Source organism: Rhinopithecus bieti, unplaced genomic scaffold, assembly GCF_001698545.2.
Source record: "Rhinopithecus bieti isolate Rb0 unplaced genomic scaffold, ASM169854v2 scaffold_26603, whole genome shotgun sequence".
NCBI classification, from domain to species: Eukaryota; Metazoa; Chordata; class Mammalia; order Primates; family Cercopithecidae; genus Rhinopithecus; species Rhinopithecus bieti.
Window position 1 is genome coordinate 1,155,815 of NW_016812252.1, and position 19,664 is coordinate 1,175,478.

At 47.5% G+C, this 19,664-nt stretch overlaps 1 protein-coding gene across 1 annotated transcript in view; it reads left to right on the forward strand.

The window, feature by feature from the left end:
- Nucleotides 1-18,488, forward strand: part of DZIP1L (DAZ interacting zinc finger protein 1 like) — a 59,892-nt gene extending 41,404 nt beyond the window's left edge. Inside the window, exons 14-19 of the mRNA XM_017895820.1 lie at nucleotides 2,590-2,723; nucleotides 8,663-8,855; nucleotides 12,135-12,351; nucleotides 12,797-12,981; nucleotides 15,737-15,876; nucleotides 17,505-18,488. Coding sequence (XP_017751309.1) covers nucleotides 2,590-2,723; nucleotides 8,663-8,855; nucleotides 12,135-12,351; nucleotides 12,797-12,981; nucleotides 15,737-15,876; nucleotides 17,505-17,666 — 1,031 coding nt within the window. The 3' untranslated portion in view covers nucleotides 17,667-18,488. The remainder of the gene's footprint in view (nucleotides 1-2,589; nucleotides 2,724-8,662; nucleotides 8,856-12,134; nucleotides 12,352-12,796; nucleotides 12,982-15,736; nucleotides 15,877-17,504) is intronic.
- Nucleotides 18,489-19,664: the final 1,176 nt, after the last annotated feature.

Consider the following 19,664-nt stretch of genomic DNA (forward strand, 5'->3'; position numbering starts at 1 on the left):
GGGGGGGGGGGGAAAGGGATGGTATAAAAGGTTATGCAGTGAGAAGCAGGCCTCCCTTCTGCCTAGCTATCCAGTTTCCTCTCCAGAAGTTTCACTGTTAATGGTTTCTCATGTATCGTTTCATGCTACATGGAATTATGTGCAAATATAAGCACATGTGTGTACCCGTTCTTCTCCCTTTTCCCAGATGGGAATGCACTGTACACATTGTTTTGCAGTCAGTTGTATTGTTAACAACTTACTTGGGAAATGGTTTCATATCCCTTTAAAGAGAACTGCTTCATTACTTTTTCAGGGCTTTGCAGTCTTCCCTTAGATGGACGAACTAAAATTTATTTAACCAGTTAGTCCTCTACTGCCTCCCCCTACCCTCCCTGTGCATTTAACCTTGGGATATAGTTGTAAAAATTAGAATTGCATATCACTTTTGAGGAAAGTACCTGTTGAGTGACACAAGGTCCTCAGGTAGGAGGAATCACATCTTCAAACAGTGGATGCAGGGTTGTAGAGAGGAGGAGGCTGAGATCGATGAGTCAGGGGATCCCATGGCTGTGCTCCTGCTGTTACAGTGGAGGTTTTACTTGCTTATCAGACTGTTTGTCTACCTCTTCCCATCCCAGACCAGCAGGCAACAGCATCACTTGGGAATTTGTTAGAAATGCAGAGCTGTAATTCTCAGGCCCCATCCCAGACAAACTGAAGCAGAAACTCTGGGGGCAGGACCCAGCAGTCTGTTTTCACACATTCTCCAGGGCATTCTGATTCTTGCTCAAGTTTGAGAACCACCGTGAGACCAGTGGCTGTCTACAACTGGCTAAACATTAAGAATCACCCAGGAAGCTTGAACTGTCTAGAGGACCACGCTACACCCCCACATTACCTAAAGCAGAACATGGAGTGGTTGGGCTCCAGGCATCAGTAGCATTTAAAGCTCCCCAGTTGATTCCAATGTGAAGACAAGGTTGAGGCTCATGTCCTGGTGCAAACTTGATTGAGCAGAACCACGCAGGGTCGGGGGTGAGTGGGTGGTAGGGGAGGGATTGTTATAACCCAGATTTCTGGGTTCCAGCTGTAGAATGTTTGATTCAGTAGGTTTGGAGTAGGAGCTGAGAATCTGCATCTCACAAGTTACAGGTAATGCTGATGCTTTGGCTCACAGTTAAGGACCATTGTCCTAGAATCATTGTTTCTCAGGCTTTGCTGTTTATTAGAATATCTAGAGAATTTAAAATATAAATATCAAGTGTTGGGTCCACCTTGAGAAATTCTGATGGAATCAGCCTGGGGTGATTCCAACAGGCAGCCAGCGGTGAAATTCACCACCCTTGATTGTGAGTGAGGTCCTTGGGGGATGAGAGATGGGCTTCGCTGTCCTTAGCATCTAGCCTTAGCCAGATTACACTCATGCTACTTGCTCAGTTAATGTCTACTTAGTGAGTCAAAGGGCTTGGTCCCGCTCTTACCACAGAGGCCCCCACCTGGAACCTGAAGAACACTGTTGGATGCCTTCCCTGACTCACCTTGGACTGCTCCTTTGTAGCACTTACCACATTTAATTGTAATTGCTTATTTTGCTAGCCTCAGATCAATATTTCTTAAAGTGTGGTCTGTGGCTTACCTCCATAAGAATCATCTCAATATGTTAAAATGCAGATTCTAGGGGCCTCCCCCAGACTTATGGAATCAGACTTATTGGAGGGTGAGGTGAGGGACTATTATTTTATTTTAATTTTTTTGAGATGGAGTCTCGCTTTGTCACCCAGGCTGGAGTGCAGTGGCGTGATCTCGGCTCACTGCAAGCTCCACCTCCCGGGTTCACGCCATTCTTCTGCCTCAGCCTCCCGAGGAGCTGGGACTACAGGCGCCCGCCACCACGCCCGGCTTATTTTTTGTATTTTTTAGTAGAAACGGGGTTTCACTGTGTTAGCCAGGATGGTCTCGATCTCCTGACCTCGTGATCCGCCCGCCTTGGCCTCCCAAAGTGCCAGGATTACAGATGTGAGCCACCGCGCCCAGCCGGGACTATTAATTTTTAACCCATGCCCAGGTGATTCTGACATATGCCAAAGTTAGAGGGAGAATCCCCGGCCTAGAGAGTAAACTTGAGGGAGCAGCAGTCTGTCTATCTTGTCCACCAGTTTATCACCTGGACCAGAATTGAGCCTGGCATGGAAATGAGATGAGGGTATCAGGTGGGGCTAGGATTAGGCTGAAACCCACAGCAGTGGGGCCTGGACTCTGAGATCAGAAGGGAGCCCAGAGAACAAGCTGCTTTAGGGGCTCAAGTGCAAGCTCCAAGTTCTGAGTTAACCTGTGGTAGGATTGACTGAGCCCAGGTCTTGGAGATCCAAACTGGTGGGGGATAAGAAATGTAAAGGTGTGTGGAGAGTCCAAGGCAGCGGTACCCAGGAGCAGAAACATCCCAGCTTCTGACCCAAGGATGGACACTCAGGAGGGGTCAGTGGCCCTGGGCTCACAGGCTAGAGACCAGGATCCCTGGCAGTGTGAGGGCTTGGCAGGTGCAGTGGGGCTCTAGGAACGGAGAACTCAGGTGCCCAGGCTGATCTGGGTGATTGTCTCATGCTACAGAGATGGACGACTCCCAGGATGAACAGCAGAAGGTGCTGGCAGCTCTGAGGCATAACCCCACCTTGCTGAAGCACTTCAGACCAATCCTGGAGGACATCCTGGAAGAGAAGCTTGAAAGCATGGGGATAAGGAAGGTGAGTTTCAGGGCCACCGTTTTAAGGGCTGATACCTACAATTTAGACACTAAGTGCTCTCAAACAGACAAATGATCGCTTGTTCTTTGCATTGTGAGCTCATTCATCTCACTTGTGGTAGCCCGGGCTCCTTTGGCATCTGCATGCCTTTCTCACTTCACAGTGGCAGTATGGTATCTTTCCTGTTTCTCCAGCAGCTTCTCAAGACTGGCCCTATTTGGCTGGTGATGCTACCCTGAGTCCTGACTGCTCAGTGTTCTCCACTCATTGGTTACTTCCCTCTGTGTCTCTAATTTTTTTGCTAGAGGGAATTTAATTGGCTCAATCTGGCCTATGGACAGGTCCCCCCTTGGGTAAGTATCCATCTCCAAGCCCATCATCTGTGGTGTATGTGGCTGTGTCCACTCAGCAGGTGGCTGTGTGTAGGCGTCATTGAAAGCTATGTCTGGCACCAATTATTTGTGGGTTTTTTTTTGAGAAATAACATATTTTCCTATAGTTTTTTAGCAGTTACATATATGTGTGTATATACATGTATGTATATTTTATTTTGAGATAAAATATCTGAAATTTCATTTTTTTAAAATTTCAATGGGTTTTGGGGGTACAGGTGTTGTTTGGTTACATGAATAAGCTCTTAAGTGGTGATTTCTGAGATTTTGGTACACCCATCACCTGAACAGTATACACTGTACCCAGTGTGTAGTCTTTTATCCCTCGCCAACCCGTGCTCTTTTCCCCAAATTCCAATATACCATTCTTATGCCTTTATGTCCTTATAGCTTAGCTCCCACATGTGAGTGAGAACACATGATGTTTGGTTTTCCATTCCTGAATTACTTTACTTAGAATAATAGTCTCCAGTTCCATCCAGGTTGCGGCAAATGCCATTATTTCGTTCCTTTTTAGGGCTGAGTAGTATTCCATGGTATGTATATATATCACAGTTTCTTTATCCACTCATTGATCGTATATTTAGGCTGCTTCCACATTTTTGCAATTGCAAATTGTGCTGCCATAAACACGCATGTGCAAGTATCTTTTTCATGTAATGACTTCTTTTCCTCTGGGTAGATACACAGTAGTGGGATTGCTGGATCAAATGGTAGATGGATCTACTTTTAGTTCTTTAAGGAATTTCCACACTGTTTTCCATAGTGGTTGTACTAGTTTACATTCCCACTAACAGTGTAAAAGTGTTCCCTTTTCACCACATCCATGTCAACATCTACTAATTTTTGATATTTTGATTATGGCCATTCTTGTAGGAGTGAGGTGATATCACATTGTGGTTTTGATTTGCATTTTCCTGGTAATTAGTGATGCTGACTATCCCCACTCTGGGAAGCTCCCTCCTCATTTAAGGACAGTCTGCAGTCCTTAGGACCTCCAGTGCTGCTACCCAAGGCTTCTGGGCCCATTCCTCAGCCACTCGTCCTGATCCATTGTCTCCTTGGGTTTGGATTATTCTTGTTTCTCCAGTTCCGTGAGGTGTGACCTTAGATTATGTGTTTGTACTCTTTCAGTCTTTTTTTTTTTTTTTTTTTGAGACGGAATCTCGCTCTGTCACCAGGCTGGAGAGCAGTGGTGTAATCTCGGCTCACTGCAACCTCTGACTCCCTGGTTCAAGGGATTTTCCTGCCTTAGCCTCCTGAGTAGCTGGGATTACGAGCATGCGCCACCACGCCCAGCTAAATTTTTTTTGTATTTTTAGTAGAGACGGGGTTTCACCATATTGGCCAGGATGGTCTCGAACTCCTGATCCACCCGCCTCGGTGTCCCAAAGTGCTGGGATTACAGGCGTGAGCCACTGCGCCCTACCACAGACTTTTTGGTGTAAATGCTATGAACTTTTCTCTTAGCACTGCTCTTGCTGTATCCCAGAGGTTTTGATAGGTTGTGTCACTGTTATTGTTCAGTCAAATAACTTTTAATTTTCCATCTTGATTTCGTTGTTGACCCAACGATTATTCAGGAACCAGTTATTTAATTTCCATGTATTTGCATGGTTTTGAAAGTTTCTTTTGGAGTTGATTTCCAATTTTATTCCACTGTGATCTGAAAGAGTACTTGATATAGTTTCAATTTTCTTAAATTTACTGAGACTTGTTTTGTGGCCTGTCATCTGGTCTATCTTGGAGAATGTTCCGTGTGCTGATGAATAGAATGTATATTCTATTCATGTTGGGTAGAATGTTCTGTAATATCTGTTAAGTCTATTTGTTGTAGGTTATAGTTCAAGTCCATTGTTTCTTTATTGACTTTCTGTCTTGATAACCTGTCTAATGCTGTCAGTGCAGTCTTAAAATCCCCCACTATCATTGTGTTGCTGTCGATCTCATTTCTTAGGTCTTGTAGTAATTGTACTGTAAATTTGGAAGCTCCAGTGTTAGGTGCATGTATATTTAGAATTGTGATATTTTCCTGTTGGACTAGTCCTTTTATCATTATATAACATCCCTGTTTTTTTTTTAACTGCTGTTGCTTTAAAATTTGTTTTGTCTGCTATAAGAATAGCTACTCCTGCTCGCTTTCGGTATCCATTTGCATGGAATGTTTTTTTCCGCCCCTTTACCTTAAGTTTATGTGAGTCCCAGTGTGAGTTTAGGTGAGTCTTCTGAAGACAGCAGAAACTTGGTTGGTGAATTCGTATCCATTCTGCCATTCTGTATCTTTTAAGTGGAGTATTTAGGCGATTTACATTCAACGTTAGTATTGAGATGTGAGGTACTATTCTATTCACTGTGCTATTTGTTGCCTGAATACCTTGCCCTTTTTTTTTTTTTTTTTAATGTGTTATTGTTGTATAGGTCCTGTGAGATTTATGCTTTAAGGAGGTTCTCTTTTGGTAGATTTCAAGGACTTGTTTCAAGATTTAGAGCTCCTTTTAGCAGTTCTTGTAGTGCTGGCTTGGTAGTGGCAGATTCTCTCAGCATTTGTTTGTCTGGAAAACACTGTCTTTCTTTCATTTATGAAGCTTAGTTTCACTGGATATAAAATTCTTGACTGATAATTGTTTTGTTTAAGGAGGCTAAAGAATAGGACCCCAATCCCTTCTAGCTTGTAGGGTTTCTGCTGAGAAATCTGCTGTTAGTCTGATAGGTTTTCCTTTATAGGTTACCTGGTGCTTTTGCCTCACAGCTCTTAGGATTCTTTCCTTCATCTTGACTTTAGATAACCTGTTGACTGTGTGCTTAGGTGATGATCTTTTTGTGATGAATTTCTCAAATGTTCTTTGAGCTTCTTGTATTTTGGATGCCTAGGTCTCTAGCAAGGCTGGGAAAGTTTTCCTCGATTATTCCCTCAAAGATGATTTCAATTTTCAAGCTTTTAGATTTCTCTTCTTCCTTGGGAATAACAATTATTCTTAGTTTTGGATGTTTAACACAGTCCCAAAGTTCTTGGAGACTTTGTTCATTTTTTTAAAATTCTTTTTTGTGTTTGATGGATTGTGTTAATTCGAAAGCCTTGTCTTTGAGCTCTGAAGTTCTTTCTTCTGCTTGTTTGATTCTATTGCTGAGACTTTTCAGTGTATTTTGCTTTTCTCTAAGTGTGTTTTTGATTTCCAGAAGTTGTGATAGCTTTTTATGTATGCTATCTATTTCACTAAAAAATTTTCCTTTCATGTCTTGTATCATATTTTTGATTTCTTTAAGGTGGGCTTCACCTTTCTTTGGTGCCTCCTTGATTAGCTTAATAATTGACCTTCTGAATTCTTTTTCTGGCAATTCAGAGATTTGTGTTGGTTTGGATCCATTGCTAGTGAGCTGGTATGATTTTTGGGGGTGTTAAAGAACCTTGTGTTGTCATGTTACCAGAATTGTTTTTCTGGTTCCTTCTCATTTGGGTAGACTCTGTTAGAGGGAAGATCTGGGATTCAAGGACTGCTGTTCAGATTCTTTTGTCCCATGGGGTGCTCCCTTGATGTGGTGTTCTCCCCCTTCCCCTAGGAATGTGGCTTCCTGAGAGCTGAACTCTAGCGATTGTTTTTGATCTTCTGGGTCTAGCCACCCAGTAGAGTTACAGGCTGGTACTGGGGAGTGCCTGCAAAGAGTCCTGTGATGTGATCTATCTTCAGGTCTTGCAGCCGTGGATATTATTTCAGCGCCTGCTGTGGTGGAGGTCGTAGGGGAGTGAAGTGGACTCTTGAGGGTCTTTGTGTTTTTCTTTTTTTGTTTTGTTTTTGTTTAGTGCACTGGTTTTGTGTTAGCTGGCCTCCAGCTCGGAGGTGGTGCTTTCAAGCTGTGGTCCTATAGGGAGGACACATACTTGCCTACTTGCCCTAGGGACACCTGGTTAAGTATTCAGGTTTCTAGATGGTGGGCATGGCCATATAGCTCCTAAGAGATTATGACCTTTGTCTTCAGCTACCAGGGTGGGTAGAGGAAGACCACCAAGTGGGGCCAGGAATAGACATGTCTGAGCTCAGCCTCTCCTTGGGTGGGGCTTGCTGCAGCTGCTGTGGGGGCTGAGGGTGTTGTTCCCATTCCAGTGGAGTTATATTCCCAGGGTGGTTATGGCTGCCTCTGCTGAGTCATACAGGTCGCCAGGGAAGTGGGGGAAAGTCGGCAGTCACAGGCCTCGGCCCGCTTCCACGCAGCCTGCAGTCCTAAAGTCCGGTCTCACTCGCACTGTGCCCCACTAACAGGACCGAGTCTATTTCCAGGCAGCTGGTGACCAGGGCTGGGAACTTGCCCCAGATCATGAGCCTCCCCATTGAGAAAGCCAGCAGACTCACACGTCTTCGGCATCTCAGGGAGTCTGCAGCAGTGATCCAGTTCTTTTAAAGGGTCTATGGATTCTCTCTCCAACTAGTATTTGAATGCCATTGTGCTTAACCAGAACATGTATGTTATTGTTAGAAGCACCAATGAAATCTAATATTAAATAAAAACACACCTGTTATTAAATTAGCCAAGCACTACACTATTGGAAATACTATTTGTGTAGAGTAAGTTAGAAAAAAATAAAATAGACCGGGCGCGGTGGCTCACGCCTATAATCCCAGCACTTTGGGAGGCCAAGACGGGCGGATCATGAGGTCAGGAGATCGAGACCATCCTGGCTAACATGGTGAAACCCCATCTCTACTAATAAAATATAAAAAACTAGCTGGGTGTGGTGGCGGCGCCTGTAGTCCCAGCTACTCGGGAGGCTGAGGCAGTAGAATGGCGTAAACCTGGGAGGTGGAGCTTGCAGTGAGCCGAGATCGCGCCACTGCACTCCAGCCTGGGCAAGACTCTGTCTCAAAAAAAAAAAAAAGAAAAGAAAATAGACAACTAGGATTATTTTAGGAAGAATGCTCCTAAAGAATGCTGCTTTGATTGTTTTCAACTACTGACTACTCTAACTTTGGCCCTATATTTAGACTTGATTAAGACGTTCCTTTCTAACCTTGCATGAATCCTCATCTTGGATTCAGATGCCTCCCTAGACCCTCCCATGGGCTCTGGGTGGATGTCAAAAGCTTGAGCAACTTCCAGTAGGTCTTGAAAGGGTACCTGAATTGTGTTTACAGCAGTTTAGTTTTTTAAACATTGTTAGCCATGGACAGTGTGTTTGGCATAATAATGGTAATTGGGGGTACAAAAATGAGCAAGCCATGGTCTCTTATCCTAGGATTCAGTCAGATGTAGAAAAGCATGTTCCAACGAAGTCCCTTATGCTATGATGTGGTTAGAATTGTGATGCAGTCCTTTGCATTATCCTGCTGTGCACATTTTGATGGTGCTCTCAAACCCCAAACCACTGCACTTACAGCAACTTTGAAGCCGCTGCTTACCCTTCTCTGATCCTCATTTCATGCCCCCTACTCCTGCAAGAAAAGCACCAGGCACTGATCACAGACTCCCAGGCCAGCAGCAGCAGGTGTGAGAGGCTTAGGGGAAGGAGAAGAAGGGTAGCCTCTGTCTGTAAAGGTGAACTCCTGTCTCCTCTAGGATGCAAAGGGAATCTCCATTCAGACTCTCAGACACCTGGAATCCCTGCTGAGAGTCCAGCGGGAGCAGAAGGCCCGGAAGTTTTCTGAATTTCTGAGTCTGAGGGGAAAGCTTGTCAAGGAAGTCACCAGCAGAGTGAAGGAGAGACAGGAGAATGGCGCTGTGGTGTCCCAGCCAGATGGGCAGCCTTCAGGTACACTGGGGAGAGGGCTCACTCAGGGCTGTGACCTGGAAGGGTCCCATTCTTGCTAAGACTTGTTTGCACATGAGGCGGGTGTAGTCTTTGTCCCCCATTAGGGGCACTTCTCTGAAGGGCTGAGCTGGTAGGGTTCTCACAGGTGACTGAGTCCAGAAGTTCTCTGTTGAGGAAATAGGATCTGGGGTGGGAGTGGCGGCATTTGTCTAGGGTCACTCAGGGAAGTTGGAGGAGAGCCAGAGCTGGAGCCTGTTGTCAGCCTGAACTGTCCCTGTGCAGACATGCTGCCTCCCTTAGCACCTTCTTTCTGCACTGCTTGGCTTGCTGCGACCACAGTTGAGTGCCTCTTCGACAGAGAGCAGCCTATTCAGTTTCTGGCTCTACACACCAGGTGTGCCAGCCTGGGGAGGCAGGCAGAGGCCTGGGAACATTGGAGCTGCAGGTGGAGGCAAATATCAATCAAATGTAAACTTCTGCAGAGCTCAGATAGCCCCTGCTCTGGCCATGGGAGGGCATGAGAGGCTGGGCCAGTTCTGCACACGGATGAATTCTCAGAGCTCAGAGTTGGTTCCTTGGGTCAGGTCATAGCTGCTACTTTTCCATTTGTCCATGCTCGGGGGGTCATGACAAAAGGCCCTGTGGTTCTGGTGGAACACTAAATTCTGTGGACCAGGACCCTTGAGTCTGTTCTTATGGAGCAAGGGTATTTGTGTTCCCAGGTTTGAGAGCCCCCTGTTTCTAGAAGGTTCCCAGAGGCCCTGGGCTGCTGTGATTGGAGGCTCTGGGGAGGACTTCAGTGGGTCTGGTCTGCTTATGCAGGGGGCTGTCCTGCTCCTTTTACTTTGTCTTCTCAGTCAGGGACACGTGCGGCCAGAAGGAAGCTAGTTCTGTATCTCCTGTGTCCAGGAAGAACCAGCCTGAGCTCTTCATGCAAAAAAATTTTGCAGAGTCTGGCCCAGGCATCTCTGAAGATATGAGAGATGATTTTAGTTGCTACATCTACCAATCATTTTATAACGTATTTTTATTTTTCCTCATGTGAATTAGGAGAAAATAACACTAACATAGCAATCCTGTGAGCTCATGGAAATTATTACTTGGACAAGTATAAAGCAGGTATTTTGTGTTTAAAAGCATTGTCATTTTGGCATGAAAATATGGTAAAAAATGAGTTGACCTGGGAAACTATAATATTTAGTTTAAACTTCTGGTCTTAAAATCTCTAAGGAAAGGATGGTTTTTAGTCTTGCACAGAAATCTCAGACAGAAGGGTATTCGTCCTGGTTGCCAATCTGCTTTTCATGCTCCAATTTAAATGTACATCCTTTTGCTCATTCAGTCAAATGCTCATTCATTCATTTGCCCACTCATTCGTTTAGTTCAGTACTTGCTGAGGTTGACTCTGTGCCAGGGTCTGCCGCCTCACCTGGGAAACCAGCCAGGACCAGGTGACATGATGGAGCCAAGCACAGGGGTGGTGGGAGCTCAGAGGAGGGAGGGGACAGGGACTTGGGGAGGATTAATGGAAAAACCCTCGGAATGCTGGCTTCCAAGAGAAAGCAAAGGTATCTTGCTCCTTCTAGGTACTACGCCCCACCCACTCCCACACACTTTTGTTCCTGTAGTAAAAAAGCCAGGACGGAGAGCCCCCTTCACTGCCTTTCCCTTTCCCTGGCCCTGAGATTCTGCCTTCTCTGGAGATGTTACTGAGGTGTGAGATGAGCGCTGTGTTTTTGTGGCATTTTGTGGACCTTTCCTTCCAGCTCTGCACCTTTATTCTTTTCCTGGGTCCTGCAAGTGCTGTCTTAATGCTCACCTCCCATTTCTGCTCGGACTCTGCCTCTTCTCTTGTCTGGGGCAAGGCTGTGGGAGGTAGCAGTGAGGGCCCAAGATTGAGGCAGACAGACAACCTGGGTTTGTATTCACCACTTTCTTCCGTGGAGCTGAGGGCAAGCCTCTGTAGGGAAAAGGATAGCGTCTGAAGATGCTCGGAGGCCAAGTGGTTGTAGGTAAAGTGCTTTTCTTGGTATCTGGTGCACAGTCATGGGAAGCTATTGTTATTTTCCCCCAGCAAGCTTGTCTTTGTCTTCCCCTTCTCTTCAGTTCACTCTTTCCTGGAAGCTCCACTTCTGAGTAGACACATTGACTGAGAGCAGTGCACAGCTGGCCCTTGAACAATGCAGGGGTCGGGGTGCAACCCCCCCATGCAGTTGAAAATTTGCGTGTAACTTTTGACTGCCCCAAAACTTAACTACTCATAGCCTGCTGTTGACCAGAAGTCTTACCGACAACATGGACTGTTAACACATATTTTGCATGTTATATGAATTATATGCTGTATTATTACAATAAAGTAAGCTCGAGAAAAGAACATGTTATTAAGAAAATCACAACGAAGAGCAAATATGTTTACTATTCGATAAGGGGAAGTGGATCATCATAAAGGACTTCATCCTTGTCATCTTCGTGTTGAGTAGGCTAAGGAGGAGGAGGAAGAGGAGGGGTTGCTCTTGCTGTCTCATGTGGCAGAGTCAGTAGAAAATCCATGTACAAGCGAACCCGTGGCTGTTCAAACCCACATTGTTCAAAGGTCAACTGTATTTCAAACAGTTTTTGATCTTGAATTACTGTAAGAAACTCATTTTACATTGTGACTCAATCCACACATGTCTGACTCCCTGTGATGCACTCACTGTCTTCTCTTTCCATAAAAACTTGCTGATCCGGGACCCCTCTTCTCAGCTATAGGTCTTGATGCGATTTGGAAAACAGAGGGGCTGTGTCCAATTGCCTGCCTTGGTAGTGCCTTGCCCCAGGTTGCATTTGGGAGGAGGTTTGAGTGGATCTTGATGGTTCATGCAGTCCTGCGGCGACCTCTGGTGGCAGCGTGGTCTTCCTGCAGGGCTGCCTGCACTGCCGCAGCTGTAGCGTGGGTGGGGGAGAGGGTAGCGGCCTTGGTGAAGTCCATCTAGGACTGCTGAGTCCCTCTTCAGGCCGGCGGACTCCTGCTGGTCTTCTATAATGACAACATGACCCTGGAGCACCCAGCTGCTCTCCTGGTCTCTGAGGAAACTGTGGAACTGTCGTCCCAGCCTCGAATCTGGCCAGCAGCAGAACACCTGATTTGGCAGCAATCGTGAAATCTGCTGTGGTTATTGCAGCACAGAGAGGGAGTGATTGTCCGTTTCCAGGGTGTTGGAGCCGCTTTCTCCCTCCTCTTAGGCTTGAGACCCTGCATGGGTGTACTCCAAAAGTCATTCCTTTCTGTGTTTCCAGTCAAAAGCCAGCAGAGCCCACTGGTCACCAGAGAGGCCCAGCCAAAGACCAGGACCCTGCAGGTGGGGTTGCCATCCACGCCAGCAGAGCCGCCCCTACCAACTCGTCAGAGCCATGGCAGCCATGGCTCCGGCCTGACCCAGGTGTCCACCCCGGCTCCACGCCCCAGAGTGCATGGACCCTCCAGCACCCCTCCTTCCTCGGGGCCTGGGATGAGGTGAGCCTCAGACTCTGCCCTCTCACCCCACCTGCAGTGGTGGCTCCTGGCTTCAGGCAGCCCTGTTCTGGGCTTCCTCCGGGCTTCTGCAGATAGATGGGCGGCAGATACATGTGAATAGAAGGTGCCTCAGGTGGGGTCCAGTCTGGGCTCTGGACTTGGGAACCTGTGCTCCCAGCCAAGACAAACCCCCCCTCCCCTTACCCATCTCCTCCCCCAAGCCCGTTCCCACTCCGGAGGGGCGGATCCTCAGACAGGCAGGGCTCTACTAAGGGAGAAGCTGGTGTGGCTGCTGCACTCCGCGGGTCTCCTAGCTATCTTCTGGGCCTGAGGGAGGGAGCAGGGCTGCCCTGAGCAAACCAAGCCAGCTTGCAGCATGGTGAAGTTTGACTTTCGAAGTTTTCTTTCTGGCCCATGCATACCTCATTTCTTCTCCTCATGGCAGCACGCCCCCGTTCAGTTCTGAAGAGGATTCAGAGGGAGACCGTGTGCAGCGAGTGTCTCTACAGCCTCCGAAAGTTCCTTCCAGGATGGTGCCTCGGCCCGAGGATGACTGGGACTGGTCTGACACCGAGACCTCAGAGAATGCCCAGCCCCCTGGCCAGGGCTCGGGTGAGCTGGCACCTTCGGGTGAGTGGGCTGGGACCACGGGTGAAACCCTTCTCCAGCCCAGATTTCTCGAGGCTCCAGAAACACCCTTCAGCTTCCTTTAGGCTTTCTGATTTGACATCTCTTTCCCTATTTGGCTTGGAGAGGATGGTCCTCCTTCACCTCAAATTTTTTTTTCTGGAATAGCAGAGATATCAGGAGAAAGCTAGAGTTTGAGCAAGGTTTATTTTACCCCTCGTTTTGTCATTAAATTGTTGACTGTGGGAGGTTGAAGGGAGCCACTCATCTCTTTTCTCCTCCATGTTCTTTCCAGTAGAGAGTAAACACAGTGGCCAGCCACGGGTGATCAAAGCCTCGCTCTAATAGTGGTGACAGGGCCCAGGAATGCCTGAGGCATTGGCTTCCTGTTAGGGCTGGATTAGAGGAACAACCAGCACTTGAGGCCAAAGTGGGGGCCCCTCCAGCCTCCCTGAATCCGGATCCTGATCTTACTTGTGCGCAGGGCTGGGTTTGCAAAGCAGACCCTGAATGTGCAAGACCTTTAACAGGCAGCTGTAGGGTGCACTCCAGCCTGGCTCCAAACCCAGCCACAGGGGCGGGGAGGCTCCGGGAGAAAGAGCTGGCACTGTTTTCTGGATCAGCGGCCCTCCTTCCGGTGCGCTGTGGCCCGGGGTGTGTTGCAGGCCCACCTCTGCTTGACTGCTTCTGTGGGGAGAGGGTAGGATGTGGGGAAGAAACTGGGAGGGTGTTTCTCCTATCCTTGTCCATCCCAGTGAGTAGAGCAGAAGTTCCCTCCTTCTGTGCAAGCTCGAGGCGTGAGAGAGAAGGCTCTCCCCTCTGTGTTGGTGTTTCTGGGTGCTCACCGAGTGCTCAGCTCTGCGTGGATCTCTTCGCACGAGTCTCCTCATTTACTTCTCACAGCACTGATGAGGGAAGGCTGAGCCACACACATAGTGACAGAAGTTGAAACTAAGCCTCATAGACATTATGACTGGCCCAAGACCACAGAACGATGTCATGGCAAGTTGAGATTCTGTATGATGTTTTTGAAGTTAATGTGTTAGAGTCACTGTTTATTTATTTAATTGTAAACTATTTTTTTTTTCCCCAGAAAGAGCTGCCTTTAGCTGTGTTCCCAATGTAAGAATATCCCCATAGTCTTTTATGCTGTTTGAGTTCATTAGCACCGATCAAGAGTTGATGGTCATAGAGTTAAATACCACAGTGGTCAAAGTAGCCTCCAGGGCAAACCTCAGTTACAACTTGAAGGGAAAACAGTTTCCTACCATGAACATTTTGACAAATATAGTTTTCTATAACACATAGACTGTAACAAACATAATTTTTCGCAACAACTGAATTGTGAAAAATGTGGCTTCCCAGCAAAGCTTGAGACAGAGGAGGCAGCCACAGACAGTCAACCTTTATAGCAGGCTGCCTTTGGGCCACGCAGCCTATTTCATCATATAGGGAAGCTCTTTGCCCTTTTCAGCCAAGAGACTTAGAAATTCAACTTGTTGATGGAAAGGGCATTGTAGAGACCTGAGCTAACTGTCCTGGTAACTGGAATGACAATATTCATTAAATGTATTATTTTCTGTCTAACAGGTTGCAATGACTAGTTGAGCATCCTTCTTTTCAAAACAACTGTCTACTCCCATTCTTTCAAGATTTTCCTATAAAACTGCCAACTGAAGCCTGCAGCTTCTGGCTTCAGTTGTATTTTCTAGCCAAGACTGAGTTAAAGAATAAAGAATATGGAATTTAGAGTTTTGTCTTGCCAAGGTCAGTAAGTAGAAACTCTGGGATGTCAGGCTAGGCTTGCAGTCTGCAAAGTTCTTGCTCCTAATAGACTCTGCAGCACTTGGCTATGTTTACAGCATAAGCCAAGCCTGCCAGTCCATCAGAATTCACCAGAAACAGATCTCCGGAGAAGTATTGATGCCCTGCCAGGCAAGGGCAATAGGGTGGCAAGGTCTTGGGACTGGGAGTTAGGAATCTTCAGAGAAAGTCCTGGCTCTGCCACTTGCTACCTGGTTGTCCTTGTGCGGTGGTTTCTGCTCCTTTGTTGTAAAATGAGGTATTTGGACAAAGTGATTAATGAGAGAGTGAGGCAACAGTGCCTGCTACATCATAGGCCCTTAACAAACATTTCTTGAATGAATCAGTGAGCCAAGGGCTGTTGTAGCTCCAAAAGTCGGCTCAGATCTTGATTTCGTTTGAATCATAGAAGGCTGTAGTTAGCTTCCTGCTTCTTGGTCATTCCTGAAGTTCATACATCACCTTGGTGTGCCAGGCACCAGGGATCTGTTGATGATCTCTGTCACTGCTTAGCTCCTGCTTCCTGCATGGACTTTGCAGAAAGTCATTCTTGCCTGCAGTCCTCCTATACTAATCTTTATGATATTTCTTCTTGTCTCTGTGTGAAGATGTTGAGGAACTAAGTGCATGCTAGTGATACAGTTCATTCCCCACACCGAGCAGAGGTCCTGCCTCAGCCTCTTATTAGAGGGAAGCACAGCTTCCTAAGTCTCTGTCACTAGCCATGTCATTAAGTTTGCACAGTCACATTTTCAGAATATGCCAAGCCTCTGTTCACTGGGCACCCATTGGCCTGGCCTTCTCTGTCTCCTTTTTTGTGGTTGCCCAGCCTTCTTCCTCCTGGCCCTTCTGCTCATTCCCTCTATCCACACTGGAGCCTGGACATGACCCATAAAACTGAAATGCTCATTTTCTAGGCTTCTGCCACTGACACAGCCACTTTTTCCCCTTCCAGGAACACTGGTGCAGTCAATTGTCAAAAACCTGGAGAAGCAGCTAGAAGCTCCGGCAAAGAAGCCTGCTGGAGGGGTCAGTCTGTTTTTTATGTCCAATGCTGGGCCACAGAGGGCTGCCACACCAGGAAGGAAACCTCAGGTAGGATGTAGGATGCTTAGAGTTCACCCTGCAATTCCCTACAGAACCAGCTCTGAGTTTGGGTGGCCTGGGGTGAAGGTTGGGGAGGGTCCAGCAAGTGTCATCCTTTGCCCTAGTGGGACATCGCAGGTGTCCTCCCTCTGCCCTGTGCACATGGAGAGATGGCCAGTTTGGAATACTTGTGTCCAAGTTAACATTAAAAAGCCTTTTGGTTCATTATACAAGCAATGCTCAGTAAGTTTGGATTCTTCCATCTCCTGCCTCTCAGAGAGCCTCGGAGCTGACTCTGTGCCTGGCTTCCTGCAGCAACTGCTCTTCCAGTCCGGTCTCATCCTACAGTGGGCTCCTCCCCAGTCCCTCTGCCACGGACACTAAGACAATATGTGTGTGGAGCGGACTCCCCCAAGGGTGGTACTGGAGTGGCCTCGCATTGCACATCAGAGTCAGTAACAGCACAAGACGGGAATATTTAGATACCTCTGTTTTAGAAACCTGAGCCTTGCCTCAGACTGTAGCCACCATCAGATTTTCAGACTTAGAGCTCAGACGTTGAGCTTCCTTGGCATCACCAGACCCTCCTCACTGCCCCTGTCTCCTCCGTCAGGAACAACTTGCACACTGCTGTTATTTTTCAAGCAGAAAACTTTAGAGCTCCCTTTACTTCACACTCCTTTCTCACCTTTCTCAATCAAAAAGGTGCATCCTGGGGTAATCAGTGCTATTGCTCTGAAATTTGGTAGTGGTGGGCAACCATTCTTTGGTTTTTGATAGCACTCCCCGCTCTTTACCACGGTGTGTTTGGTTTATCACACAGCTCATGTATGTTTGTGAGTAATGCATCCAAATGATTGAGAAGAAAAAACTTATTCCTTTCTCCAAATTGTGAAAGAACACCAACAGCCCCAAACAGATTGAGGCGCTGCTCAGAGCATGCTTGCTGCCCTGCACCCTGCATGCGTTCTGATTGGTCGCCTTACATTCCTGGAGAAAATACATAGGATGGCTTGTATCAAAGCCCAGGTGGCCAGCAGGGGCACTGAGGACTCCAGAGGGGAAGGCCTGGGCTGCTACGCAGGTGGCTGTGGTCGGGGTGGCCTGGTCCCTTGGCCGACTCTGGGCTGTCCTGCTGGCTGCAGCGCAGACCCTTCCAGGCTGAAGGACTCCCAAGCTCCTCTCATGCTCCTTCAGTCAGTTTACCAGGCCCGAGGGAACCCGTCTGAGAGGAGGTGGGTCATTAGCCCACAGTGCATTCAGCTCAAGAACTTGGAATGGTGGAGTTTCTGGACTTCTGACTCTGTCAAAGAGGGAGTTAAAAATCTGCACAAAGTTGAAGTGAAAACGAAAGCAACCTGCTCTGCACATAGGCCTTTTTCCAAGGCGCTTGCCTGCGTTTGGTTAGTAGAATTTCAGGGGTATTTGAAATCACCGTGATCCCAGGTCACTAAAGCAGGTTCTCAAAGGCAGGAAGACTTGAGAAGGCAGGAGGAGTAGCGTCTCCCTGTGGCTTTCTTCCCAGTGTGCATTTGTCCCCATTTCTGTTCTGCATTCCCATCCTGCGATGTGCTTAGCTCTCAGCCACCCTCCTCCCTTATCAAAATGTATTTTCTTCTCCCCTTTACCCCCTGCAGCTTTCTGAAGATGAGAGTGACTTGGAAATCTCCTCCTTGGAAGATCTTCCTCTGGACCTGGACCAGAGAGAGAAACCCAAGCCCTTGTCTCGCTCAAAGCTCCCAGAGAAGTTTGGCAGTGGTCCACAGAGCTCCAGCCAGCCCAGGGTCCCTGCCTGGTGATTCACCCCAGAGGCTGGCTGGCCAGAGGGTTAGCCTGGCTGGGGCCAGCTCAGGTCCACTCCAACAGAAGAGGCTGCTGGGCCTCTTATCTTCACAAACAACCAAGAGGTCATCTTGGAGAGAAGCAGTGCAGGGAATGGATATGATCTCATCCCTCCTGACCTGTGAGGGGCTCTGCTGTAGAGCGCCACAGGTGCCTGATTAGGAGCCCCTGGTCCCAAGGCTTGAGAAAGGGTTAAAACAGAACCTCCAGGTAGTTTTCTTCCTCTACCTCCATGTCCCCCCGAGACTGAAAAGAGTCACTAGCTCTCTTTTCCCAAGCCTTTTATAAAACTGCAGGAACACTGTGGAGATGGGTCCTATCTGGGGTCCTTTTGGGGACACATGGCTCAGTCAGTCATTCTGTGATTGATCCAAAATTATTTACTGAGTGCCTGCCTACTCTGCGCCAGGCTCTCTAGCCTCTCACTACTGAGTTAGGGTGCAGGCAGAGGCTGGGGCAGAATGTCTGCAGCCAGTGCCAGCACAGGGTAATAATCTAGTGGCAGAGAACAGGGTGTTACGGGGAGCATATGAAAGGCCATCCAGCCCAGCCTGGGTGATCCTGGAGAGTTTCCTAGGGTTGTGATATGTGGCAGGCCTACTCATGGATGGGAAGAGAAGAGGGCCACTTGGCTGGACCTTGTATCCCCAAGGGACCACACGTGTATTTTTTGATATTATTTCCAAAATCAGGTTTTATACATAGCCGTTGTATATTTTTAGTGTGAAAAACGTTGATACATTATATGCAAATATTTAAATATAGTATGATGTTTTTAACTCTGGTATGTATTTCATTATTTTTGGAGCTTTCAAGGGGTTGGGAGGGAAGGAAGCAACTGCATCTTAATTTTGTCAGTTTAGGTCTTTTGGGACACGGCTGCCAAGATGGAGTCATTGAGGAGCTGCACTTGGGAAAGAAAAGGAGGTGGAGGCAGGATCCGGTGGGGAAAGGCCGCAGAGTGCAATGCACACCTGACCACTGTGAACAGAAAGAGAGAAGGAAGCTGGAGGAGCCAGGAGAACTCAGGGCATTGATGTGGGGTTGACAAGGTCTCCACTGACCCAGTGGGGAGCTCCTGAGCAAGAACTGCCCACTTGGGAGTCCCCATTGTTCAGAAATGTCCAGGCCCTCATGCCTGCCCCACACTTGGCCATTGGCTGGGGTGGCCTGGACTGAATGAGACCTTGACTTGAAAGCTGGAGTGAACCTTGGAGTGAACCTGTCAGTCAATTTCATTTCTCCTGGTTGAATGGCATTTTTTTTTTTTTTTTTTTTCCTGAAAGGGAGACCCAGCAAAGAACCTCCATCCCTGACACAGCAAAGATCTATTTTTAACTTTTTGCAATGGAAAGTTTCAAACACATATATAAGTAAAGGGAAGAGTGTGATGAACCCATGTGCTCATCACTGGGCTTCAAATATTATCAACTCAACTTAAGGTCAATCTTGTTTCGTCTATTACCACCTCCACCTCACCCAGACTTCCTTTGGCCTTTGGGTGATCCTGACACCCGGTGAGGACTTGAAGTTCTCATAGGAAGGTGATGGAGGAAACGCACTGCAGGAAGCAAAAGGGGTCTGGTGGTGGGGTAGGGCGGCTGGGGGAGGGGCAGGCTGGGGGTGTTGTGGTACAAAGGAAGCTGCTCAGTGAGGAAGCTCAGGAGAGCTACAGAGCTAATGCTTCCAGACCAGCCCACATCTTGGTGGGATGGGAGTTGATGAGTAATTGCCTGATGAGTAAAAGCCTAGAGCAATTACTCCAGGCTTCCTGTGCTTCTGTGGGGTACCTCTGAGTTTCATTCTGCACGGTTTCTCAGAGTCCCTTGTGGGACTGAGTGCTAGTTCTCACTAATACGCAGTTACTATTTTTAATGCATAGTTCATCGGCCTTCCTCTTTTCTGTTTCATTTTTCTCACTCCCTCACTTCTTTCTCTTATGAGCACCTCTGAGA